This window comes from Dryas octopetala, chromosome 8, assembly GCF_963921425.1.
Source record: "Dryas octopetala chromosome 8, drDryOcto1.1, whole genome shotgun sequence".
In the NCBI taxonomy this organism is placed as follows: Eukaryota; Viridiplantae; Streptophyta; class Magnoliopsida; order Rosales; family Rosaceae; genus Dryas; species Dryas octopetala.
The window spans coordinates 297215-320363 of NC_141373.1; the positions used below are offsets into that span (position 1 = coordinate 297215).

At 37.2% G+C, this 23149-nt stretch overlaps 6 protein-coding genes across 6 annotated transcripts; 2 read left to right on the forward strand and 4 right to left on the reverse strand.

Moving 5' to 3' along the window:
- Positions 1 to 1334: 1334 nt before the first annotated feature.
- Positions 1335 to 2225, reverse strand: LOC147275541 (pectinesterase inhibitor 6-like). Its single transcript, XM_086255107.1, has one exon. The coding sequence runs from the start codon at positions 2084 to 2086 to the stop codon at positions 1490 to 1492; it is 597 nt and encodes a 198-aa protein (XP_086111233.1). The 5' UTR covers positions 2087 to 2225; the 3' UTR covers positions 1335 to 1489.
- Positions 2226 to 3257: 1032 nt separating this feature from the next.
- PPAN (PETER PAN-like protein) lies at positions 3258 to 6011 on the forward strand. The gene is made up of 8 exons (XM_086253823.1): positions 3258 to 3341; positions 3449 to 3527; positions 3690 to 3869; positions 4076 to 4306; positions 4531 to 4623; positions 4710 to 4897; positions 5378 to 5571; positions 5695 to 6011. Exons 2-8 carry the CDS (start codon positions 3510 to 3512, stop codon positions 5817 to 5819), a joined length of 1029 nt encoding a protein of 342 aa, XP_086109949.1. The 5' UTR covers positions 3258 to 3341; positions 3449 to 3509; the 3' UTR covers positions 5820 to 6011.
- A 123-nt stretch (positions 6012 to 6134) lies between these two features.
- LOC147275543 (complex 1 family protein / LVR family protein) lies at positions 6135 to 7036 on the reverse strand. The gene is made up of 2 exons (XM_086253824.1): positions 6737 to 7036; positions 6135 to 6425 (listed from the first exon to the last, which is right to left on the reverse strand). Exons 1-2 carry the CDS (start codon positions 6975 to 6977, stop codon positions 6349 to 6351), a joined length of 318 nt encoding a protein of 105 aa, XP_086109950.1. The 5' UTR covers positions 6978 to 7036; the 3' UTR covers positions 6135 to 6348.
- Positions 7037 to 7385: 349 nt separating this feature from the next.
- LOC147275544 (LYR motif protein) lies at positions 7386 to 9621 on the reverse strand. The gene is made up of 2 exons (XM_086254788.1): positions 8693 to 9621; positions 7386 to 7741 (listed from the first exon to the last, which is right to left on the reverse strand). Exons 1-2 carry the CDS (start codon positions 9432 to 9434, stop codon positions 7629 to 7631), a joined length of 855 nt encoding a protein of 284 aa, XP_086110914.1. The 5' UTR covers positions 9435 to 9621; the 3' UTR covers positions 7386 to 7628.
- A 504-nt stretch (positions 9622 to 10125) lies between these two features.
- LOC147275545 (zinc finger (CCCH type) helicase family protein) lies at positions 10126 to 16941 on the reverse strand. Its single transcript, XM_086255368.1, has 14 exons — positions 16695 to 16941; positions 16179 to 16356; positions 15897 to 16070; positions 15570 to 15717; positions 14648 to 14962; positions 14205 to 14351; positions 13952 to 14132; positions 13268 to 13548; positions 13053 to 13175; positions 12801 to 12942; positions 12378 to 12649; positions 12109 to 12300; positions 10866 to 11390; positions 10126 to 10577 (listed from the first exon to the last, which is right to left on the reverse strand). Exons 1-14 carry the CDS (start codon positions 16843 to 16845, stop codon positions 10353 to 10355), a joined length of 3054 nt encoding a protein of 1017 aa, XP_086111494.1. The 5' UTR covers positions 16846 to 16941; the 3' UTR covers positions 10126 to 10352.
- A 3300-nt stretch (positions 16942 to 20241) lies between these two features.
- LOC147275546 (NADH dehydrogenase [ubiquinone] iron-sulfur protein 5-B-like) lies at positions 20242 to 22927 on the forward strand. Its single transcript, XM_086252983.1, has 2 exons — positions 20242 to 20477; positions 22545 to 22927. Exons 1-2 carry the CDS (start codon positions 20328 to 20330, stop codon positions 22644 to 22646), a joined length of 252 nt encoding a protein of 83 aa, XP_086109109.1. The 5' UTR covers positions 20242 to 20327; the 3' UTR covers positions 22647 to 22927.
- The last annotated feature ends 222 nt before the right edge of the window (positions 22928 to 23149 follow it).

Genomic DNA, 23149 nt, shown 5'->3' on the forward strand with positions numbered 1-23149 from the left:
CGGGAAAGGGTGGCTGGCCAAATTGGAAAAATAAGTTTTTTTTTTTAATATAGGGGCAAAATAGAGAAAAATGGGTAAAAAAAATAAGATGGTGGTCAAGTGAATGGTTTTGGGTGGTCTGAATACACCCCCCCTTCCCCAATTTTTAAAATGATTGAGATCGTGCTAGAAGTACTATTGGGGAAGAAAATTGCGTCAAAAGCTGCAAACTTTTTCTTAGCTGCCAAACAGTTTTTTATTGGTACGAAATTCTTTTTGCCTCTTTGCTCTATGGTCCCCACAAACCAACAAATTCCACAATTACATATTTGGGTAAATCGGTGATTTTACCCAATCGGTGATTTTAGTTTTACAATACAAAAGCAAATGGAAAACGGTCCAATGCATTAAAATTGACTGTTGTGTACTCGATCTTGACACATAAATTGACCTATCATGCATTTAAAGTATAAAAGACGAAGTAAGTTGAGCTGACAATTCTGTGTACGTGTCATCTCATGATTAAGGACATTGGGGCCGTCCAATACTCCAAGAACAATGGTTGATACTTGCAGTCAATTTCCCTGTAATTTGGAAAATGACTTCCATGAAAAATAGTGTAAGAAACACCTTTTTTTTTTTAGTCCAAGTGTAAAAAACACGTTTAAGTAATCTCATACGCAAATTGTTACTGTGGCTAATTACCCTCAATGGTTTATCCATAAAAAAGGTAATGCTATTGAGATTTTTTTAATTGATGATATTTAACTGACTATGTGAAGTATCAGTTAATGTATAGTTAATTTTTGTGACCACTATTAAACAATAATCATACATTAGTTGACACTTTTGCATAATTAATTAAATATAATCAGTTGAAAAAGTTCCAAAAGTATTATCCGGATCAAAATCACTCGAAATGATCATTAGTGACTCATCTAAAAATAGACTTGGAATTTCCTTTCAAAATTGAATAAGTTGCAAGAAGTTTGTATGGTCTTTAATCCAAAGTGAACAAGTTCAATCCTTGCAAGTCTACAAGTGAAGTGATCGTACGTCTCCAAGAAAGAGGGTCATGAGGTTTTTGTCTTTCGTAGAAGAAAGTACAACAGGCATGGGAAAGGGGTTGATGGTCACAGCAGGAAGTTCAATAGGCCCATAATAGTAACATCCACAAGATAAGGCCCTTCATATTACTGTCTTTTTTTATATTTATAAAGCGTTGCCTGCTTGCCAGCAACTTCAATAATTTAGTCCTGACGTCACTGAAAAAACAGTACAAGGTACAAGAACACTGTGTCGGTGGCTTCACATTGTTTGCACATTGAAGTCTGCCAATCACTGCGAACATGAAGGAGAAAATAAACTCTTGCAGCAAACATAAAAAATCAAACAATTTACACAGACCGTTTCATATTTTGTGTCGCATTAATTGCATTTGATTTCATACCATATAGTCCAGCTTATTATGCTCAATCCTAAACCGAAAAATACATAATCATATCTGGTCCTATGGAGCAGTGAGGCTTCCCAAGCCAGTGGCAGCAAGCTTGTTAACAAGAGCCAGTGCATTACTGGTGACATAAGTGGCTTTCAGAACCCGATTTTGAAGCGATTTGAGTTGTTTTGCTTTCTTGCCTTGAAAACCATCCAAGCAAGTGTCTCCATCAGTAAGTGCAGCGCTCAACCATGTGTTAAGGTCAGCCATTTGCGTGTCGAATGTGGTTTTACTCAGTCTCCTGAGCACACCAAGCGATTTGTGGAGTTGATCAATTGCGTTCTGAAAGCACTCGATGCAGTCAGAGAGAGCAACTCTGTTCCTTCCCTTGAAATGGGTGTGCTTTTTCAGATTTAACAAGTACTGAGCAACACTCTTGGTCTCACTCAAGGTCACTGAAACCCCAGCTCGTGCCCATTTGCTGGGGCTGCTCTTAGCAGTGTTTGAGAAAGATGATAGCGAGTGGATGCAGAGGGCACGGTACCTGGTCACACTGCACGCCTCTCGGACATACTTTTCGCCATTTCCGCCTGCTACCAACTGGGTTGGATTCATCAGCCATGTCAGGAAAATGAATGTCACAACAACATTGGCATGTGCCATTTTCATTCATAAACAGAAAAAAGAAATGGAACCAAATGTAATGGAAGTGTAAGGTATACAGTTGGATCACTAGCTAGGGAAGTAGTAGCTTATAATATGGTGAAAAATAATTGTATGTGTTAAATTGGAGAAGATGATGATGTGAAATTGAGAGCCATTTGGTTATCAAATTCGCTAGAGCATTAAGGCTATTTATAAAGGGGTTTTGGGAGGCATGGAATGGAAAGGGTTAAAGGTGGGAACGTTTTTCAGGGGTTTGCTAAGTACATAGGCGAGAGGCTGGTGAGTGCAATAAATAAAGATGGGAAGAGAGAGTGATGATCATGAGCAAAAACATGTGAATGGGCAGGTGAATTTCTCATGATTTTGGGTTTGGTATAAGGAGATCTTCTTAATTAATTTGATATATGGGAAATTTAGCATATCTTAGAGACTCCACAAGAGCTGCGTGGTAACTGGTCACAAAGATGTAGCAGTCTCTGCAGAAACATCATCAAACATAGACTGTCATAAAACACCATCTATGTCAGCCACCATGAAGTCTCTGAAAAGTGATCACATGGCAATGCTGTGTCAAACTAATTAAAGTGCATGGCATCAGATTGTTGGACCACAACTACAAGGAAAATGGGTTCGTGTTTAGAATAGATCAGAGTTCGAAGATTCAAAGGAGGCTGTTACATGGGCTGTTGGGCAAATACCAAAACTTGCTTATATAGCTTTTAATTAGCTCGATCAGGTTAGTCACACAAGATTAGTTTATATGGAGATTGTATATATTCATATCCCTTGCGGTGGAATTCACATGATGTTACTTGTCTAAAAGATTGGTCACATTTCACGTGAATAATATAATTTTGATTTTCCATGTATTTAAAAATATATCATGAAAATGTTCTGTTCTATGTACCACGATGGCTGATAAGCCTGATAAGCTACAGCCAAACCCTTTATTTCATGGTCAATTCTCACTAGCACCATTTAGTTGTGGGTCATCTAGGACCATTTGATAAGAGGCAAATCACATCACATTATTGGGCCAATCTTGGGTTCTGTCCCTATGGGCTGAATCAGCGGAACCAAGCCCAACAAACAAGCCCAAGCTACTCTACTGGGCTACTCTGGTGTCTTAAACGGCATCGTTTTGTCATATCAATTTCAATGGTCCGAAAAACAACCTAACCCAGCCTAGCCCGCACTAAGCAGTCATCAACCTCTTCGACTAAAACCTCACAAATTCCCCCAAAACCCTACGCCCAAGGTAAACCATACCATAAAATTGAATAAAATTTAGGTTTTTAGTCTACTTGTTTGATGAAGCCCTAGAATGAATTACTCTCTATGCTAATTGTCTGTGTTTGTTTGCAGTATTAATCACAAAGCTCCGAAGCTTGGATTGCAATACTGAAACTCAATAATCTTGGAAGCCATGGCTCGTTTCCGAAATGTAAGCATATTTTCTTGTACCTGGTTTTCTGTTTGCTTGAATTTTTAGCTTCTGTTTGGTCGTCGAGAAAATTTTCTCTTGTGCCCCTCTCGGCATAGTTAAAGTTATGCCAATGTTTATGCCTCTGTGAATGATTTTGTTATATATGAACTTCCAAAACAGAAGAAGAAGGTGTTTGTGAAACCAATTGCGAAGAAGAAGCTGGCTACTGTGGACCATATCACAGGTGATAAGATCCCAAAGAGCTTTGTGTTCTCCAGAGGTAAACTGCCTGGTCCTCTAAGGCAACTTCAAGCGGATTTGAGAAAGTTGATGCTTCCCTATACTGCTCTTAAGCTTAAGGTATGAAATATGTGTCTTCTGTCTTTTGTTGCTACATGGGGTTTTCATATTTAAAATGCTCTTATAGAAACGAGACTTAAAAAGAAAATAATAGAAGTTGAGAAATGACGTTGTGTTATGATCTTTATCTTGTTTCCCTCCCATTCTTTTATATATGGCCTTGTTTGTTTGTTGGGTTATCTGAATTTTCCACAATGTTTTTGCAGGAGAAGAGACGGAACAATCTTAGAGACTTTTTGAATGTTGCTGGCCCTATGGGGGTTACACATTTCCTCATATTGTCGAAAACTCCAACTGCACCCTACCTTAGGGTTGCAAGGACTCCTCAAGGCCCAACGCTTACATTTAAAGTACATGAGTACTCCTTGGCAGTTGACATTGCTCGATCTCAATTGCGTCCTAGATGTCCTCAAGATCTTTTCAAGAATGCCCCTTTGGTAAACTTATATGTCTATCACTAAAAATAAGAACGAAAAGTAGAGCTAAATTCCCTGAAAGTTCTTTATTATGCTTCTTCCCCCTCTATTTCTTTCTCAAAATGGCCATTTACTTGATGAATTAGTAGTTTCATTTAGCTGAGTCATGTTGATCTTATGTGAAGTTCCAGTAAAGAATATCATGAAAAGGTTTTAATGAATACTATTATATTTGTTTGTGCCAGATTGTTATTTCTGGTTTTAATACTGGAGAGCAACATTTGAAGCTTGCAACTATACTGTTTCAGAACATCTTTCCAGCCATTGATGTTAACACTGTGAGTTCATAAAATGATATCAAAAGATTTTCAGTATCAAAAGGATTTATTCCTCGCTTACTGTGGTCTTGATGTGAATGTTTCAGGTGAAACTTTCTTCATGCCAGAGAATAGTGTTGCTTAATTACAACAGAGACACAAAACTAATTGATTTTCGGCATTACTCCATAAGATTACAGCCTGTGGGCGTCTCCCGCAGATTAAGAAAATTTGTTCAGAACCATCAAGTCCCTGATCTAAGGAATCTTCAAGACGTGAGTGACTTTGTCACAAAGTAAGGCATTCTTCTTATGATTTAGTCATTTTGTTTAATATTATTGGATTTGAGGCAATTTAAATCAGCTTGGAAAAGAAAATGAGAGTATGCAATTTAACTTTTTGCGGAGGTCTGCTGACTGTTCACTGTGGAGCAAGTTAGGGAAACACTACTAGATTTCTAGCATTGTAGTAGGAAATCTGAAGTACGTTCAAGAGTTTTTATGATCTGATCTGTCCTCATATTTACTTATTTGGATTGGTTCCTTTAGTCGTATACTTGATGACACACATCATGCATGGGTTTCTTATGATTTTTCAACATTCTTTTAATGGTATTTCAGTGTCTTCAAATGCTTCAAAGTCTAAAAGAAAAAACCATAATGAAGTACAATAGAGAGAAGATAATGAACAGGAAATTAGATCTGTATACTTCACATTTTAGAAAGTGGACTAATCTTGGTCATGTTATCTTATTATTTTTCTGTTAATTCTGAAGGGCCGGCTATGGATCAGAGAGTGAAGGAGATGATGAAGCAGCTACAGTCACTTTGGCTAATGATCTAGGTAGGGTTAATCGGGCTTCTACAAAAAGTGCCGTCAAGCTCCAAGAGATAGGACCCAGGATGACTCTTCAACTCATTAAGGTTGAGGAAGGATTGTGTTCCGGTGGAGTTATCTTCAGTGAATATGGTATGCTAGTCTTACTCTTTGTCTTACCTTTGTTTTGTTATGTTGACACTTGACAGAGAGTGCACTATTTTGTATGGATTAAGAGAATCATGAGTGATATTTGGTTAATTATCCCTTTTTTAGGAAATGCTGATGGAAAGAAAAAGGAAGAAAACCATGAAGATGAGGAAAATGATGAGGAAGATGATGAAAATGATGATGAAGATGAACATGATGAGGATGATGGTGAAGATGTTGATGAAGACTAGAAACTTGCAACGTCGAGAACTAGAGTGGAGGGCGGTTGGTCTTTTTTGTACCTGATAAGCCATTTGTGAATTTTGATCATCAAGAATTTGGGTGTGTGCTGTCTCTTTATAGACAGAAATTTGTTGCACCCCATCTATAGATATGTTTTGTAGCACCAATAACGTTATATAACTTGTTTTCGTTTTGTTCAAGTTGGAAAATATGTAGGCTGAGTTCAACAAAATAGTTCCTTCACTTCACTGAATGGCAAAATTGGTGCATTGACAACGTTAATTAAGTATTTCAGCACAAGGATGAACGGAACCAAAAGATAGTGAAGGCAAACTCTTAAGACCATTTTATCTCAAACCATCCAATTTACTAATAAAAAACAAAACAAAAGATTGTTTAACAACAATTGTTGAATTACTTGTAGAAAACTTTCTAGACGACCAAACAGAGCACCCCAAAAAGACCTAAACCCGCAAGAACAGCATGTCTGAGCACGCCCCCATAGATTCTAAAAGCGTTGCTTCTCAGTTGGGGCCTTTACGAGGGCTTACGAAGAAGGTCTTCAGAAGGAACCTCTAATGTTGCTCCCGCATGATCTTTATCTGGCTTCACTTCTGCAACAATCAATCAGTGTTTGAATGTAAAATCAGTTTGAAATACTGCTTATGAAACAAGCAGATGTCAGATTTATCCCTCATCAAATTCTAAGCTAAATCATTCCCTATAAGCATATCAGATTCGAACATAACAACAAAAACGAATCACTGAAACCCAGAAAAGCCAGAAAATTACACATGAAAATGAGAAACAAGTATAGAAAAGCAGCCAATGAAGCCATTTAACAAACACATCCAAGGTGACATAAACATAAAATTTCTAATTCAAAATGGGATTCGTCAGAGAGATTAATGGAATGGAAAGTTACCGTAACCGCCGCGAGAGTTGAGCTTAGCCTGAACGATCATGTTGGTAATGAAATGGGAGGCCTCACGTGCCTCATCCAGGAGTCTCTGGATCTCCGCCTCCGACGTCACGTGCCTATTCTCTTCGAATTTTTTACGGACCTCCGCCGCCGCCCCCTTCAGCATCAGCGTATCTCCGGCGAACGATCTCTGAGTCGCTCTTAGCAGCGCTCTGTACGCGCTCACTGCTTCTGCTCTCGCCATCTCAAAATTCACAGCTTCGCTTCTTTCTACTCACTCCACAGCTCCGCCTTCGACCCGTCTTTTGCTTGAATATGTTTAGTACTTGGTAACCCCATAGAACGATGTCGTTTCTAAGGTTCTTTTTTTTTTAAAAAATAATTGAATTGATATGATGGGCTATTTTAGTGGACTTCAGCCCGTATATGGGCCATTGGGCTTATTTTTTTTTTGACCAATTGGGCCATTGGGCTTATTAAATGTTTATAATGTGGAGCTCAAAATGGAAAGAGGAAAGAAAAACAAAAAAATCGTAAGGAATTTTTGTATTTCCAAACTACCACAGTTCAGAAGAACAAAATAGTATAAACACATTTTTTTCATAAGCTTCTTAGTGAAAAATTCCAATCAGTCGCAGCTGAAAGAGGAAAATAAACAATAATTTTACATACTTCCAATTGATCACAAATTTGTAGTATAATACACATTCAAAATCATTTAGGCATAATTTATAGAGCGCAATATAGTGGCATGAATCCAAAATCCAATTGCTGATATACATCGAAAGCTCTCACTCTCAAAAGGGACCCATAAGTGCGACAGCACGTCGACATGCAGTGACTTGGAGCATACACAGATTCCATGCCTAGATGATATAAGGCAGCAAGCATTCGGTTACCTCGGTGAATCAGCCATTCTGCAATCATGTTTCTTACGCCGGCATCTGTGATGGGATTTCTGATCCGTGAATGTATTCTCCCCCACAATCTCCATCATACAATCAGTATCTGGAGCAAGAAAGGGACACATCAGTATATATCTCCAGCTGAATCAAATGACTTGGCAAACCAAAAGTCAGAATCCCAAAAATGCACATACAAACAACCATAACAAAAAACCTAGGCAAATTACTATTATAAGATGCTGCACTCTCCCAAACTATTTTATTTTTATTCTTCTTCTTCTGCTGGTCCTTTATTCTTTTTTCCCTTATCTATAGTGGCTTTATTTTCCTATGTTGCTAACTTGCTGGCATAAAGTTGATAATAAATAACCAATCAATTATATAGACAAGACAGAGAGGAGCAAAAATCAGTGGTTTATGCATTCAGAAAGCAAGATTGAAACATAAACATCCATTGAGGTTTTCACTCTTCAACTTAAATCAGAATAATGTTCTCCAGTGGTTATACAGACTCAGAAAGTGAAAGAAGAATCCTAAACCCCACAAATTCACACCCATAAAAAGAAAAGACAAAAATAGTGCTAGTAATCATACAGATAGATTAGAAGGTGCTAGAAGTCCAACAAGGCAACAACTATCACAAATTGACCAGAGTCGGTCAAATTCACTTCGATCATGGTGATAAAACTATTGCCTTTGCTTAAAGTATGCAATGCTAAAACTTCGTCAATGCAGCCTTCTTATGGATTCTGATAACTACCTCCCATATTCAAAATTCACCACTAGTGATTCCCCTATCCTATCCATTTTTGTTCAAAGTTCCAACCAAATTCTGCTACCAAGGTTCTAAGTTTAGATTCTATCTACAAACCAAACTTCATATCTGAGACATCTACATATCAAAATTCACCCATCTGGAACTAGAAGCAACGTTTCCAAAACACTAGAATGAAACTGTCATGTTAAGCAAGTTAAAACAATGATATCAACAACACTTGCAAATCGGAAATGCTTCATCGTACTTGGGATGAAACAATGTTTGGACAAAATGTACCTCCAAATTGATTGCCCCAAAACAATATACGAGCATCCTCCTCCTCCTCATCAAGCTCATCACCATACCCGAACTCAGCATCCCCACGGTAACCCGGTTCGCTGCCATACCCAGACTCATTCCCCTGAGCATCAACAAAACCCCCAGTGGGCCCAAACCCAACACCCACATTCTCCTTCTCTCCACTCCCACCTCCATCCCTCTCCTTCCTCGAATTCTTCGCTTCACTCACATCCGAGGCCCAATCCCCATTCCCAAACAGCTCTCCACTCGAGTCCGTACCCACCGCCACCGGAAAATCCGAACAAGTCCCGTATGCAGCCGACGCCCCAACCGAGCAGCACCTCCGGGTCCCGCTCCGATCGCTGCTCCGACCCGAAACCGACCTGGACCCGCGACGCCGCCTCTTCTTAGCAATGAATCGAAAGCTCCCGTGCTTGTGGTGGTGTCCGCCGGAGATGGTCCGGTCATCGTCGACCAAGGTCAGCCTGGACATGTCGATGGCGTCGATAGAGAAGGACGTGGCTCTGTTGGAGAGGCAGGGACGCTTGGTGTGGACCACGAGGCCATTGGAGGAGGAGTAGTAGGGTTTGGGGTTGGGGTTGGTGGGATCGGAGTCGAGGGTTTTGGAGGTGGGTGTGGTCTGTTGTTGTTGTTGTTGGAGCTGGAAAGGTCTCCAGCTATGGAGCTGAAACGCGCACGAATCTATGGAGTGGCGTGAGTCCAGGGCTTTGTGTGACATGGGAATTGGGATTTTGGTTTATGAGAACTCAATTGGGGTTTAGGGATTACTGTCTTACATACAAACATGGAATGAGATGAAGATCACCAGCTACTTCAACTTGAAGCTCTCAGATTTTAGTTTTTGTTGGTCAGATACCGTTGGGAACCAAACTGGGACTTCACCACTAAACGGTCTAAACGTAAACACTGTGTTAATGTGTTTTGCAATAATCGAATTCCTCATTATTTTCTATTAAATTAATTATAGAGTCAGTAGTGGGTCCCTGCTTATTCACCTAAGTTAACGTGGTATGGTTTTATTCTTATTATAGGCTTTTTTGTTTTTTTTAATCTTTTTACTGAAATATTATTGATTTATGGGCTGTAAATTGCAAGTTTGCAACCGATGGACCCCATTCTTATTTTATAATTTATTTTCCAAATATAAGTTCACCCTTGATTTTACATTCGTAGATAAAATCATTCCATTCATCTGAAGTCTTTGATTTCTCATAGAATTTGTCATATTTAAGATAAAAAAAGGTTGGTGTTTTATTTGGTAAAAAGAAAAGGCTCGATTTTAAAATACATTTTGTATGTTTGTTTATTACCTAATATGACCGTAGGATAAAATTGGCAAGGATCTAAACTTATTCAAAATTTACCACATAAACCATGATGAAGAGTAATGGTAAGAAAACTCATGCAAAAAGAAAACGCTAAAACAGCAATATGATACTTACGTAAATCTCACTTGTAACCCTTAAAGATCATTGTCTGGCCCCAAAAAAGGCCTTAAAAAGGTCATTGTACCACACTAACAAAACACCAAAGGCAACATTCCATGACTTTACAAAAGGGTAAATCAACAATCCGATTCCCAAATTTTAGCAACTGGTAAGCTTATGCACACGTCCGAGGAAATACCATTTTTTGTTTACGTTTCTTTCTGGATACTGCGAAGAGAATTGTGAAGCTCGGTTGCATAGTCACCAAACTGAATGTCTGTGGGTGGTTGCAGGTCAAAGACATAAGAAATGGGCCTTGATACCATCATCGGCTTCTTTGTGCTGACTGTGTCTGGCAACTCCCCAAAGCTGCTCTCATCAAATGGATATGACTCTGTGTGGAAGAAAAAGCTATCCCTACCCAACTTTTCCACCTGAAACGATCAATAATAAAAAGGCTTTAAAACATGAGATCACCATCACAACCATCATACTAGATTATAGACCAAACCATCATCCTCGTATATGTTATTACATGTTTATTATACATGTGTCAGAATTCAGAAGGCAAGTTGACACTGCAAATAACAAGCATTGTGTTTTCAAAACAAGTAAAGGAAACATGTGATTGCATGTGCCAAATAGGACTTCGCTGCAAACAAATACAAGAAATTTAGCAGCAAAAATGCAGAATGTAAATACTTTGCAGTGTTAATTATTACCTGTAGCTGTGAAAACCTGATATTGTTCATAGTGAGAATAACTCGCACTTCACACAATGCATCAGCCAACATTCGGATGGCAAGATACTCAAAGAAATTCTGCACAAGAAGTTTCTGTCTATCCAAATTGTCACTATAACTACTGACGTTAGGAAACCATAGCACACACTTAACTTCATTCCATGGGATTTGGTTCTCCCCTTCTTTGGAAATGATTGTCTGATATGGGTGATGAAGCCCCCACAAAATTTTGACACCTGTCAGCGATGAGTCAAATATGGATGTTTCTGACAAACTAGTAGTGGAAATGATTTTGGATGGGTCATAATAGCAGGCTAATTTTGAGGAAAAATGTAGATCAGTGTCATCCAATAAAAGAAGGCATCCATCTGAAGTGGGAAACAATTGTACAAGGGATGTAGCTTCGGCTTCATCATCTTCTCGCAGGCAAAAAGTTGAGCTAGATGAAGCTATTGATGGACTCTCATCGTGAGGAAAAAAGCATGACTCTCCAAATCGGCAACCCTGTAATTATTGAAAATAAAAAACAGATATTACACCACAAGTAAAGCATCGAACTAAGCAGTAATTTTGATATTCAAGCCAAATATTTTTCAAAGAATATTACCCTGCAGAACACAACATTTCATACAGGCAGCCCCACCAATGCTTAACAACTAACAAGTGAGGGAAACAGACTTCAACTAAAGGCATTTTAGTTCAGACTTCATATGTACAGATACATATAGAGTACTTTCAAAAAAAGCTAATATAAAGTATAAACCCAGAGTATCCCCCAATAAATTTCCATTTCATACAGAAGTTCAACAAAGTTCAAGACCTCTAAAGCTAATATGTTGATATGTAATTATGCTACTTCTACAAAAACTCCTACTAGTGTCATAAAACAGAAGATATTAATTCATACCGTGATTGATTACAAAAGACTTTGTACAAACCATAAGTGTGCACTTATGCATCACAGTAACAATTAACATCCAAGAATTTCAATGGGAGATAAACCTTAACAAGCCATTTTCTATACAAATTTCTCCATAATCCCACTTTTAAATTTTCCTAATCTTGGAACAGAGAGTGCTTAGTACAATAACAGGAATTATCATCCAAAAATCTTTAACAAATTTTTGTTGAAACCATACAATAAAATATATTGCCAATGGGAAAGATGCGCAGACATCTTAAGAGGTCACATAGAATTGATTAAGCTGTGCAAGTGAGATACCTGGGGAGAATAGAAAAATTTGCATGGGGGTTTCTTTGCTTTAAGTGAATGAGAAAACAGACATTGACTGCCCTTGTTGCAGGATCCATACACAAAATATACACAAATAGGAGCCTCTTCATTGACACGATAACCATCATCAACATTTAAATCCTGAATACTAGATACATCTTCTGTATGCTGAACTCTTATCTGTAAACATTAGAAGTAAAGGAATGAGCAATTGTTATGCCAAGGAAAATGCACACAAAGTATGCAGATGAGAGCACCTGTTTGATTGTGGTCGCCAAATTTTTAGCTACAACATTGTTTCGGAAGTGGTTTGAAGCAACAAAAGGTACAGCAATACATTTCATTGTTTCACCAGATGGCTCAAGGTGCTTATCATCCGTAGCAAGAGCACCTGTATCTCCATTTGGTTGTTGATATGCAAGAAGGCACGTATGCTCAAATTCATAAGGATCATAGTAGGATGGTAGGCCATTAGATGTAGCCAAAAATTTGGGCCGAAACCGGTGCACTGAATCTAGTATATCTTCATCTGGAAGCAGAAGACTTGAAATAGTTAATGCTACTCTACTATCATTGAGGAACCATAAAATTTCAAGACTGATCTAGTAATGAGTAATGAAAGCAAAGGATTGTTCATAAGATAATATAGTATGCTGATATAATGACAATGTACTACATACATATTTCAGAGACATGATTTAGTGAAGACTGAACAAGATTATGGAAAGAGCACCATTCTTCAATTTTGGGAAGCTGTAATGTAGTAGCTTTCATCTCATCAAACTTAAGAAGTTGCTTCAAACGCTCAACACGGTACTTATCCTTCAGGGCAAAGCAGAATGTTTAAATCATAAAATAAAATCTACTGCCAATGCTTTACAAATGCAAACGTATACCTACAGGCTTTACAAAAGTGCATGCACACTACTTACCTTGAAAACACGTTGCCAAAATTGAAATGCGCACAGGTTTGCCATAAATGTTATCTCCTTCCTACCTTTTAGGCCAGTATTGTTATCATCTCCACAAAAGTAACTGTCAGCATATTCTGTACACTGAATTGTAGAATTAACTAAATCAGAGGTCAATTCTGAGGCAATCAAAGACATTCATAAACTACAGAATTCATCCTTTTAACAGTTATTACCAAAATTTCATCTCCAAAAGGACGAAGAATAGGTAGAGGTTGTGTATCCATTAATACGCCTAGAAGAATGCCTTCACGCAGCATTCCAATGTCTCCAAACTTGAGTACAAGCACAGAAGCATCAAAAGACAATGAGAAACTGGCGAGCAGTCGCCCATAAAATGTAGGCTCATACCGACCCCTTGGAGATGTTTTTTCCAATGCTTGCATGTGAACAAGCAAATTCAATGCATCTTCAACAACTTCAGCATGTGGTGGATCTAGAGCCTTCTGCAACAAGGCTGGCACCAAAGCTCCATACGTTAGAGCACAAAAAAAATGCAGAAATTCATGGTAAGAGAACATACTTAATATACATGCACAAGTATAACATAGCAGACTACATTCTGAATATCAACTAAACTTGTGATATCAAGTTTAAAAAACACATCTAGCTTGATCTTTGACTCCAGTGCCATTTAAAAACAGGCTTCCAACAACTATAGGTTATATAAAATGCAACCAGTGTGTCATTTATTTATTTATTTTTAATAAAAAGAATAAGACCTGTGACCTTCTAAATAGAATTACCATCGATAGACAAAAATACTGCAAACTTGGTCACTTTAGAATCACTCCAGTGAAAGTAAACAAATGATCAAAATCTAAAAGCAAGAATGAATGAAATGAAAAAAAACAGCATACCCTTGGGATCATTAATGGCTTTAGAATCAGCACAGCAAATCTGAAGCACTTGCAGCCTCAACGATAACCTCAGTATAGAGGGACCCTCGTAATCGTCAAGCAAGTTGAAAAATGGTCTAGTAACCAACCGATAAATCTGGCCATCACAAGTTCTACCAGTTCTCCCTCTACGCTGATCAGCCTGCAGTATAAACCAAAAGTAAGGAATCAAGTGACAGTAAGAAAGGATTCATTCACTAAGATCCCAGAATACCTGAGACTTGGAAACCCAAACAAGCTTTGCAGATTCCTTTTTCTCATAACTGTTCCAAAAAACTTGCAAGGATCGGCATGAATCAATAACATAGGCCACCTGGGGTATTGTTACTGATGATTCCGCAATATTTGTCGCCAGTATCACCTGTGCAGATTAGTCTTTTCAGAAACAGCCACGAGTGTGACAAAGAAGAGAAAAGTAATAGCCAAAAGATCAACTAGACAGGGAAGGGGGGGGGGGGGGGGGGGGCGGGGGGGGCTAATGTACATCCTAAATATCTCAAACTAACTCAATTTGCAGCTAGAGGGGTACGTCATGTCTCACAAAGGAGAAGTGTTAGGATTAAACTACCCTTGTATTTTGTTAGAATAAACAGCATAAGCATAGGACAACACAACCACATTAAAAAAGTAATAATGCAGTTAAGATATCAAATATACTTTACGATGGGATTTCCAAATCTTCATGGTCATGAGAGCTTGTTCTGTATCAACGCTGCTATGTAAAATGTGAACTTTAAAAGATGAACTAAATGCCTGCAGAAGGAACCATTGTTTCTCCAGTGCATAGTATGTTGGAAGAAAAATCAAAATGCTCTTTTCTATGTCTGGCTCGGTATCATGAATATGCAACACCAAACGATGAATAAGTTTGTGCACTTCAGTCTTAATATCAGCTTTAGCCATTGAAGGACTTGGACCTGAGCAATATCTCAAAGAAAGCGACTCTGAATTGATGTTGAGAAGTTCACTGACCTGTTTATGAAAGAATAACAAAATCATACATAAATGAAATGGTTTTCCATATATAAGATAATGTGTTATTGCAAACTCTAAAATTGGCCCTCTAACCTAGTTTTTCATTAATCCAAGGCCACATTTGTGAATGAAGGGTGATGTCTTTGGAAGTTGACATAAATTACATATGAATATTCTTCCATAGTATATTTGACTGATAGTATGGCATCGCCTCTACTTACTGAAGAAAAACTCTTTCCAGTAATAGTTTTGGCTTCCATCTTCGATACCTCTGTTTTGTAAAGACTCTTATATACTTAACTACCAAATATCTTCAAAACAAATTATATGGACACTCTTTCTAGACACTTTATATACCAACTCCATCATCTGGTAGACAGCATTCTCAGGCCATTACACTAATTAAAGGCCACTCACTTTCATTATCTGCTTTAAACACACATTCGTAAGTTACACTCTTACTTATCTTGTATTGTCAAAATTTATGGAGGGAAACATCATGTTCAACATCAATAAGAGCAACTCAGATGACCAAGGCAGGCAAAAGAACGCATTAAATGAGTTAATAAACAAAAATTTTCCAGTAAAGAAAAGAAGTAAATGCCTCTTCAAGATAAGAAACCCTTTTCTGAAAAAAGGTTTTCTGGTTGGAGCTAGGGATTGCAAGCACTTCCACTCGTTCGCCCCTACCAAGATCCTTAAAGTAATCCTTGTATCTTGCAATATCAGCAGTTGCAGACATCAAAACCACCCTGAAAATTCATAAATCTATTAAATCCTCGTGTAACCAAATCCCGAGGAAATTATACCTATATTATGCAAAATAATTGTGCTGTTCATATAGAATGTAAGCAGAAAGAGCAAAGTAAAATAGCCTAATGTGTAGAAGAAGTTCAGACATCCATTAAGAGAAAGGCAGGTAGGTGTCAACCTCAAGTTATTGTTCTTCATCAGAAATTGCTTCACACAAACAAGAACAAGATCGGATTCCACAGATCTTTCATGCACTTCATCAAGAACAATGGCCTTGTAATCAAGCGCATGCAACCCCTTGTCTCGCATTTCATCCAATAAAACTCCAGCAGTTTTAAAGACAATGGCGGACCTGCGAAAACAATAAAGGAAATAAAGATATGAGCACAAAGGTAATGATGCAACACACGCTCTGAAGAGAAAATTGAAATGTGTGATTAGAATATGGACCACAACAGACCTTGGTGATAAGTGCTTTGAATGGCCTATGTGATACCCAACCTCTCCACCAAGTTCAGAATTACGAGAATTTGCTACCATTTTGGCAACAGCCACTACGGCGAATCTCCTAGGCTGTGTACATAGAATGGGCTTCAAATTCGCTTCCAGAAGAAACTGCGGAACTTGCGAGCTTTTCCCTTTGATTAAACCAAAAAAATAAACAGTAACAAGAAAATAAACATCAACAACATAGAGAGTGTGGTGACAGTGATAAGGAATATGAACAAATAAAGCAATAGAGTGTGAGAGTCGGTGAGTAAAAGGACTATTGGTGACATTTGTTACTTCACAATAGAAGAACAAAACAGAAATGCATCGATTTCTGAACATTACATTTATTTTCTTAGTTCTGCTTCCATTTTTTCTCGGAAACCAAACAGCGAATAATAGACAATAGTACAAAACGGTTCAGACAGTATAGTCTGTATAGATAGTAAACCAGTATAAACGTAGAGTATAAGACTAAGAAACGTACCGCAACCGGTCTCGCCGACGATGAGAGTGACGCGATTTTCCATGATTTTCTCGACGATTTTATCGCGGAGCGACATTACGGGGAGGGACGCGAAGTTGGAGGATGATAACGATGACGAGCGCGAAGAGCTGCAAGACGACGATGGAGCCATTGTCGGAAACCCTTCGTTTTCTCTCTCTGGCTCTCTGCTCAAAACAACGACCAGTGGAGTGGAGTGGAGTGGAGTGGATTGGAATTTAGGAAATGTCTTTTGGTCTTGCAAAAGCGAAGGAGAAAAAGAGTAGTAGTCGCTCAGTCTCTCCCGCGCCTTGGTCCTTTTTTTGCAGGAGCTATGATCGGAGACGGTAAGCTTTACGTGGGCTTGAGTAGGTACAACGTCATGACTACGGCCTCCTGCTAAAAGTAAACGAGTCAATAAGCATTTCCATTTCATTTTGACTTTTGCTTCAATTTTGACCAATCGTGTGCGCCATTTGGAGCACGTACGCTGTTACGTGCAGTACGTTGAACGACCCCCAAATACTTCTTGGACACGTCAATTGTGGAGTGTGGGTCCCGGTAAGGTGATCGTGGGAATCTATGTTGTGGGTCGTCGATTCCTCGTTTTGCAGACTGCTCGATCCCATTGATCCCTTTGATTTTGTTTTCTCTTTTCAATCTCTGCAGTCTGTGATTATGATGCAGAGGAATGCTATCTACATTTTTTATTTTCTTTTTTCGGTAATAAAAATGGCTTATTGCCTAAGTAATATGATGGTAATACCGCCGAGTAGTATTATTAATCTTCATTTATTAATATACCTAAATTAGTAACACTTAAATCATTAATACAATTGATGGTGTTCAATAATACTAGAGATTTTAAATTTATATCTAAATTTGAATACCAAATTATGGGTCATTAAACATACAGTAGTGCTACATATACCACATTTTTATACCATAATTTCATACCACCTTATGTGGCAACTTACATGGCATTCATACATTGCATACTAAAAAATAAAAATAAAAACCTAAAAAGGAAAAGAAAAACTTTGTCCAATAAAATAATGACACGTCAGATGGTATAAAAATGTGGTATAAGAATGTGGTAAATATAGCATTATTCTTAAACATATCAATATTTTATCTGTTATGAAATAAATAATTTTTATGGTGGATTATGTATAAATCAATAAAATACCTTTTTTTGGATCTAAATTTGAGATATAAATTTGGAATTCCTATTAGTGTTTAATGATGTTATGATCATACCTACAAATTTCTCTATTTGCCCTAAAGCCCCACGAACGATCATTCTAGCTTTTTCTTGAAAAAAAATATTTAACTTCTTTTTCTTTAATTACACTTGAAAAATATTAACAAAAAAAAAAAGACATTGTAAAATAATCCTTTTATTCCCTTACATATGGAAATTGCTTCCAAATTAAAATTTTGGTTAATTAGACTATCAAACTTCTAAAAATAGGTCAAAGTATGTCAATTTTCTAGAATTTCATCAAATGTTCCATCCAAAATATTGTATAAGGGAAAAATGGACAACGCACAACCAAAACATTACATGAGTCATATATGGTTTGACTTGACTGAGACTTATTCCGTTTCTCAAAATCTATGGCAAGATAAAGAATAAAATTTAGTCAAATTTTGAGTGTATTGGGACAAGCCAACAAGACCTATGCAAGGCTTTAGGCCTGAATTGTTCAGTTTGCCCTCACATTTTCTCACTCCATGACCCTCCCTTCCCTATGCAAGACCTATGTAAGGCTGGTGGGTGTTATGGTGTAGTGTTATGTATTTTAATAATTAGAGGCAAAGATGGAAGCAAGGTGAAAAATTTCGATTTTTTGGGGTTTCGAAATTTTAACACGAGTTCGTTAATTTTTCGCCAATATTTCGCCGAAATTATTGAATTTTGTGAAATTTGGCGAAGTTTCATCGAAATTTCGCTCAATAATACAAAGCCAGCCATTTTTCTGTGTCTTCTCTTTGCTAACATGTGATCGGATCACCAACTCCGGCTGCATCTCAGCGAAATAAGACCACCTGCGTGATTGGGGAAGGAGGAGAGAGAAAAGAGAGAAGAGGGAGAAGGGAGAAGAGGGAGAGAGGGAGATCGGGGAAGAAGGAAGGAGGTTGGAACAAATCGAGCAGGGAGAGAGAATTAATGATAGTGGGTTGAGACTTGGGAGAGATAATTGATGTCAAGGAAGACCGGAAGAGGAGAGAGTCACGAGAGGAAAAAGGAAAGAAAGAAAGAAAAAGAAAAGAAAATGAAGGAAAAATAAAAAGAGAAAGGAAAGAGAAAGTCATGGGCCTTAATCACTCACTGTCCGAGTTGTGCAAGTAGAAAGGAGTCGAAGGACTCATTAATACAGAATCAATCTATATACCTTTTACTTTCAAAAAACTTTGCATCCAAATGACAAAAAAAAAAAAAACTTTGCTTCCACTGTGAACTAACAATTTATGGAAAACTAAAAAGCTAACAAACTAATACCTTAATTGTTAAAATAAATACAAGTTGAATATGGAAGCCCAATAGTTCGAAAAGTTAAAAAATGAGTCCAACTAATTTAAAACAAAAATTATAAAATTAACCAAAAATATTTTATTTTTCAAATGAATTTTTAAAATATTTAAAATATTTTTTAAAATAAAGCTTGAAAAAATAGAGTCTCACAATCTATCCCCCTTAAAAGAATTTCGTTCTTGAAATTTTCAAAGAAAGTAATAATTGAACAACTTCAAACAAGCATAAGAACAATAATTTAAAGCTCTGAAAAATTATTTTCATTTATAAAAAATTGGAAATAAATTACTCAAACTCTAAGGTGTTTGTTCTATCAAACTTATGTAATTATTAATTAGTAAACTATTTTTTTAACAGTATTTGCCTCTAGTGCATATTATATTTATTTTATATTATATGAAACCTATTATATAATTTAGTTTTTTCAATATTTTTTATCAATGTAGTAGATAATATGTTAAATAAACATATAGTAAAGTTTCATTCAAAATTTCTGTATTTTGATAACAATTTCCGTCGTTTTCGTCTAATTTCTGTCGAAATTTAAAAATGTTCGAAATTTTCTCGAAATCCGAAATTTTATTTCTTGGATGGAAAGTTGAGGGAACAATTTTGAATGTGATGGGAAATTAAATTGGTGGGATTTATGTAGAAGCTCAATACAATAATTAAAGAAGGCAAGAATATGCTTTTACTCCCTTTAGTTGCTAGGATTTCTAATTTAAAACCATACAATCATACACGTAGTTTAATTTAGATTGCCACCTAAATCCAAATTCCTAATTTTCGTAATAATTTTCGACAATTTTCTGAATCATATTTCACATATTAAAAAGTGAGAAAACAAAATCAGTTGCAAACTTGCAATTTGCGAAAAGAAAAAACCTACACAAAATATCCATTTACAAAATAGAGTTTATTTTCGTCCACCCATTTACACAATGGACGGTCGTGATCGTCTAACCCACAGATGTATTATTTATTTATCTAATTATTTTTAGGACGTGTCACGGGAAAATTTCCATCGGCTTAGACTACCATTGATACCGCCAAGAGTGAGCAGGTAGAGCGAAGCAAAGCATCGATCGAGAGACGGAATGGCTTCTGGGTGGGGAATCACAGGGAACAAAGGCCGTTGCTACGATTTCTGGATCGACTTCAGCGAGTGCATGTCTCGCTGCCGCGAGCCCAAGGACTGTGTTCTCCTTCGCGAAGACTACCTCGAGTGTCTCCACCACTCCAAAGAGGTCACTCTTTCTCCAATTCATGTTTCTATTAGTCAGATCGCTGTACAAACCTCCATTTCAGCTTCTATTTGTTTTTTTTTTTTCTGGATTAATCTAGCCGTATTCAATTCAAGCTCTAGTTTCCCTCAATTGATTCGTCGATGTTGGTTTCAAGCTTTCTGCAGACAATGTGGCGTATAAACCCTAGGGCCTAGACCACCAGCTTAATTCCGATTTCCAAGTCTGCTTTTAATTGCTGATTTAGGGTTTTATGAATAAGCCGTAAGTGTTGGCATCATACATGGGATGGCTATTGTGTACATTAGAGAAAACAGCGTGGGTTATTCTTGTTTGAAGTGAAGGGAGATTAGTAGAATTAGAATCTTCCTAAAAATTGAGAACCTATTTCGCAGAAATGGCATTTGCTCACGAATTGTTTATAATAGGTCTTGAAAAAATCTGAATATCACATTGTTTGCTTTGGGCATCTAAGGATTATTCTGACGAACAGCTTAAAAGTGTGAGGTTATTGGCGTAGTTGATTTGTGTTTCTTAGAATGAATGGCTTATGCTCAACCAAAGCCTTTGATATTGACTTCCTGTTATCTTCACAGGACTAGGAACATTATAATTTTATAACTGATAAGGTGATAACCTCTCTATTTAAGGGCAGGATATGTAATAGCCAGGAGCATTTGAGTCCCTGTAGCTACCTTGCGCTAAATTAATGTAATTATTGGTAACCACGTTACATGTTAGGGTCTCCCATTGAAAAAAACAGTTTACATATTAGGGTCATCATTATCAAGGCTTCCTTTTTCATCAATATTGTTGCCACCTTTATAGGATCTTTATTTTGTAGCTTCACGCAGGCTTTACAGCCCAGAACTTTTAATCTCACATGATAGCTAACAAATGTTGCCCAATTTCATCTTGGGGGGAATTTTTCTTGTCTTAGTTGTTTATCTTCTTCGAGAGCAACTGGTCTTCTTGATCTATTTTCCTTAAATCAAGGAAATATGAGTCGAAGTTTCAATGGTAAAATTAGCTTTAAGGTGCTTTAAGCTCAAAATTAGCTTCAATTGAAATCTCTTCTTTTCAGTTTCTCTTTTCTTTTGGTGGGGACTTACATATGCATTTTCAGTTTCTTTTTCTGGTTTTCTGTTCTTTAGTTTTATTAGCAAACATTACAACTGGAGAAATGCTTGGGAATAATCTTGACTCAGAGTGCATGATACGATTACGTATCAACAATTTCGAGATACAAACCTAGGCGTTGTATGGATTTTTAGTTTTTATGAAGTGTATGGCTGACTGAGCATCAAGGCTGTCATGCTTTGTTGCTAATGTAAATGACATTACATTTTAGGTTTCATCCACTACAATATAATCCAATGTTATATCAAAAGTTTCTTAAAAAATGCTACATCAAAAGGTGAGTTCAATGAATTTATAATAGCAGAATGACAGTATAACTGGAACAATAGGGATCTTCTAGAAAGTTTTGCTCTATCAGCAAGGTCCAAAGGAGAAGGAGAAAACTCGAAACGTTAAATGATTGCCTTTGGATCATCATCCTAGATTCTTATTACTCTTCAATATTCTTATAAACTATGGGTGGGGGGAGGAGAATATCATAACCTGGTTTATAGTGTATTGGCTGATTTTAAAGCTGTCGGGAACTTTTGAATCAAGATGTCAATCTCATCTCTCACATAATTAGCTCCCCTGGTCAAGGTAATAAAATTATCCAATGGGTTTTCTTCATAGTACACATGCGTCATTCATCTTGGGTTATGACTAAAAATATTTCTTAACCTTTTGGTGTAAACTTGCTGAACAACACGTGAATTCGAAATTTAGTGGTATAATTTGGTTTAGTAGAACACAACCAAATTGGTAGCTACATCTCTCTTATAAAACAGGAGGTTATTAGTTCAAATTGCCCTTCCCCCTCAAATTCCCCTAAATGTTATAACTTGTAAGTAATAATATACTTTGATTTGCATCTGCACACGTACAGTTGTCTTCGTTTCATTTGCTAATTCTGATTCACATTATGGTGTCTCTGCTTATTTATTATTGCAGTTTCAACGAAGAAACCGTATTTACAAGGAGGAGCAGCGTAAACTAAGAGCATCTGCACGGGCCAAGAAGGGTGGAGATGTTGATAACCATCATCATCCGTAGCAGAAATCAATGTGATCTTTTGAACTGAAGAAATAATAAAAACGTGTGGAGATCAGATGTTGTATTTTTTGACCAGACTGGCATTTTACTTGATTATGTTATCTGTTTGTTTCCCCTGGAATGAGTGTAGGCCTCGTTGGTCTATGCAATAAGATAATGGTCAATTTATTTTATCTTGCAGTAGCTGCAGATTGGGCATTGATTTGCTTGGTGAATTAAAACGGTGTTTCTGCTCTCCAGACTAATATGACTCGTGGAATATAAATCGTTTCCTTCTTAAATTCTTTGTTTATTCTTTTTCCATCAGTTGCTGATATATCCAACAGGCTCAAATGGTTTCTGAATTTTCCTATATCCTTTGAATGGTTGTTAAAGCTCACGCTTCGGTTCTTAGACTCTGAATTATCCTTTCGACTACGGTCTAATCCACCATTTTATGATCTACATTGAATATTTGTCATGTCTCCCTTCGGTGACTACTAAAGCAAGGGTGAGCATGGCAC

What these genes read in the sequence shown, in the direction of transcription:
- LOC147275546 (XM_086252983.1), top strand. Translation starts at nt 20,328, where the DNA reads ATGGCTTCTGGGTGGGGAATCACAGGGAACAAAGGCCGTTGCTACGAT. An exon ending in GTCTCCACCACTCCAAAGAG is followed by an intron (nt 20,478 to 22,544) that starts GTCACTCTTTCT and finishes TTATTATTGCAG; the next exon opens with TTTCAACGAAGAAACCGTAT.
- LOC147275543 (XM_086253824.1), bottom strand. Translation starts at nt 6,977, where the DNA reads ATGGCGAGAGCAGAAGCAGTGAGCGCGTACAGAGCGCTGCTAAGAGCG. An exon ending in CAACTCTCGCGGCGGTTACG is followed by an intron (nt 6,426 to 6,736) that starts GTAACTTTCCAT and finishes TGATTGTTGCAG; the next exon opens with AAGTGAAGCCAGATAAAGAT.
- LOC147275544 (XM_086254788.1), bottom strand. Translation starts at nt 9,434, where the DNA reads ATGTCACACAAAGCCCTGGACTCACGCCACTCCATAGATTCGTGCGCG. An exon ending in TTGGGGCAATCAATTTGGAG is followed by an intron (nt 7,742 to 8,692) that starts GTACATTTTGTC and finishes TTCTTGCTCCAG; the next exon opens with ATACTGATTGTATGATGGAG.
- PPAN (XM_086253823.1), top strand. An exon ending in TTTTCAAGAATGCCCCTTTG is followed by an intron (nt 4,307 to 4,530) that starts GTAAACTTATAT and finishes TGTTTGTGCCAG; the next exon opens with ATTGTTATTTCTGGTTTTAA. An exon ending in AGTTATCTTCAGTGAATATG is followed by an intron (nt 5,572 to 5,694) that starts GTATGCTAGTCT and finishes TCCCTTTTTTAG; the next exon opens with GAAATGCTGATGGAAAGAAA.
- LOC147275541 (XM_086255107.1), bottom strand. Translation starts at nt 2,086, where the DNA reads ATGAAAATGGCACATGCCAATGTTGTTGTGACATTCATTTTCCTGACA.
- LOC147275545 (XM_086255368.1), bottom strand. Translation starts at nt 16,845, where the DNA reads ATGGCTCCATCGTCGTCTTGCAGCTCTTCGCGCTCGTCATCGTTATCA. An exon ending in TGGCGACCACAATCAAACAG is followed by an intron (nt 12,301 to 12,377) that starts GTGCTCTCATCT and finishes TAATGTTTACAG; the next exon opens with ATAAGAGTTCAGCATACAGA. An exon ending in AATTTTTCTATTCTCCCCAG is followed by an intron (nt 11,391 to 12,108) that starts GTATCTCACTTG and finishes CAATAATTACAG; the next exon opens with GGTTGCCGATTTGGAGAGTC.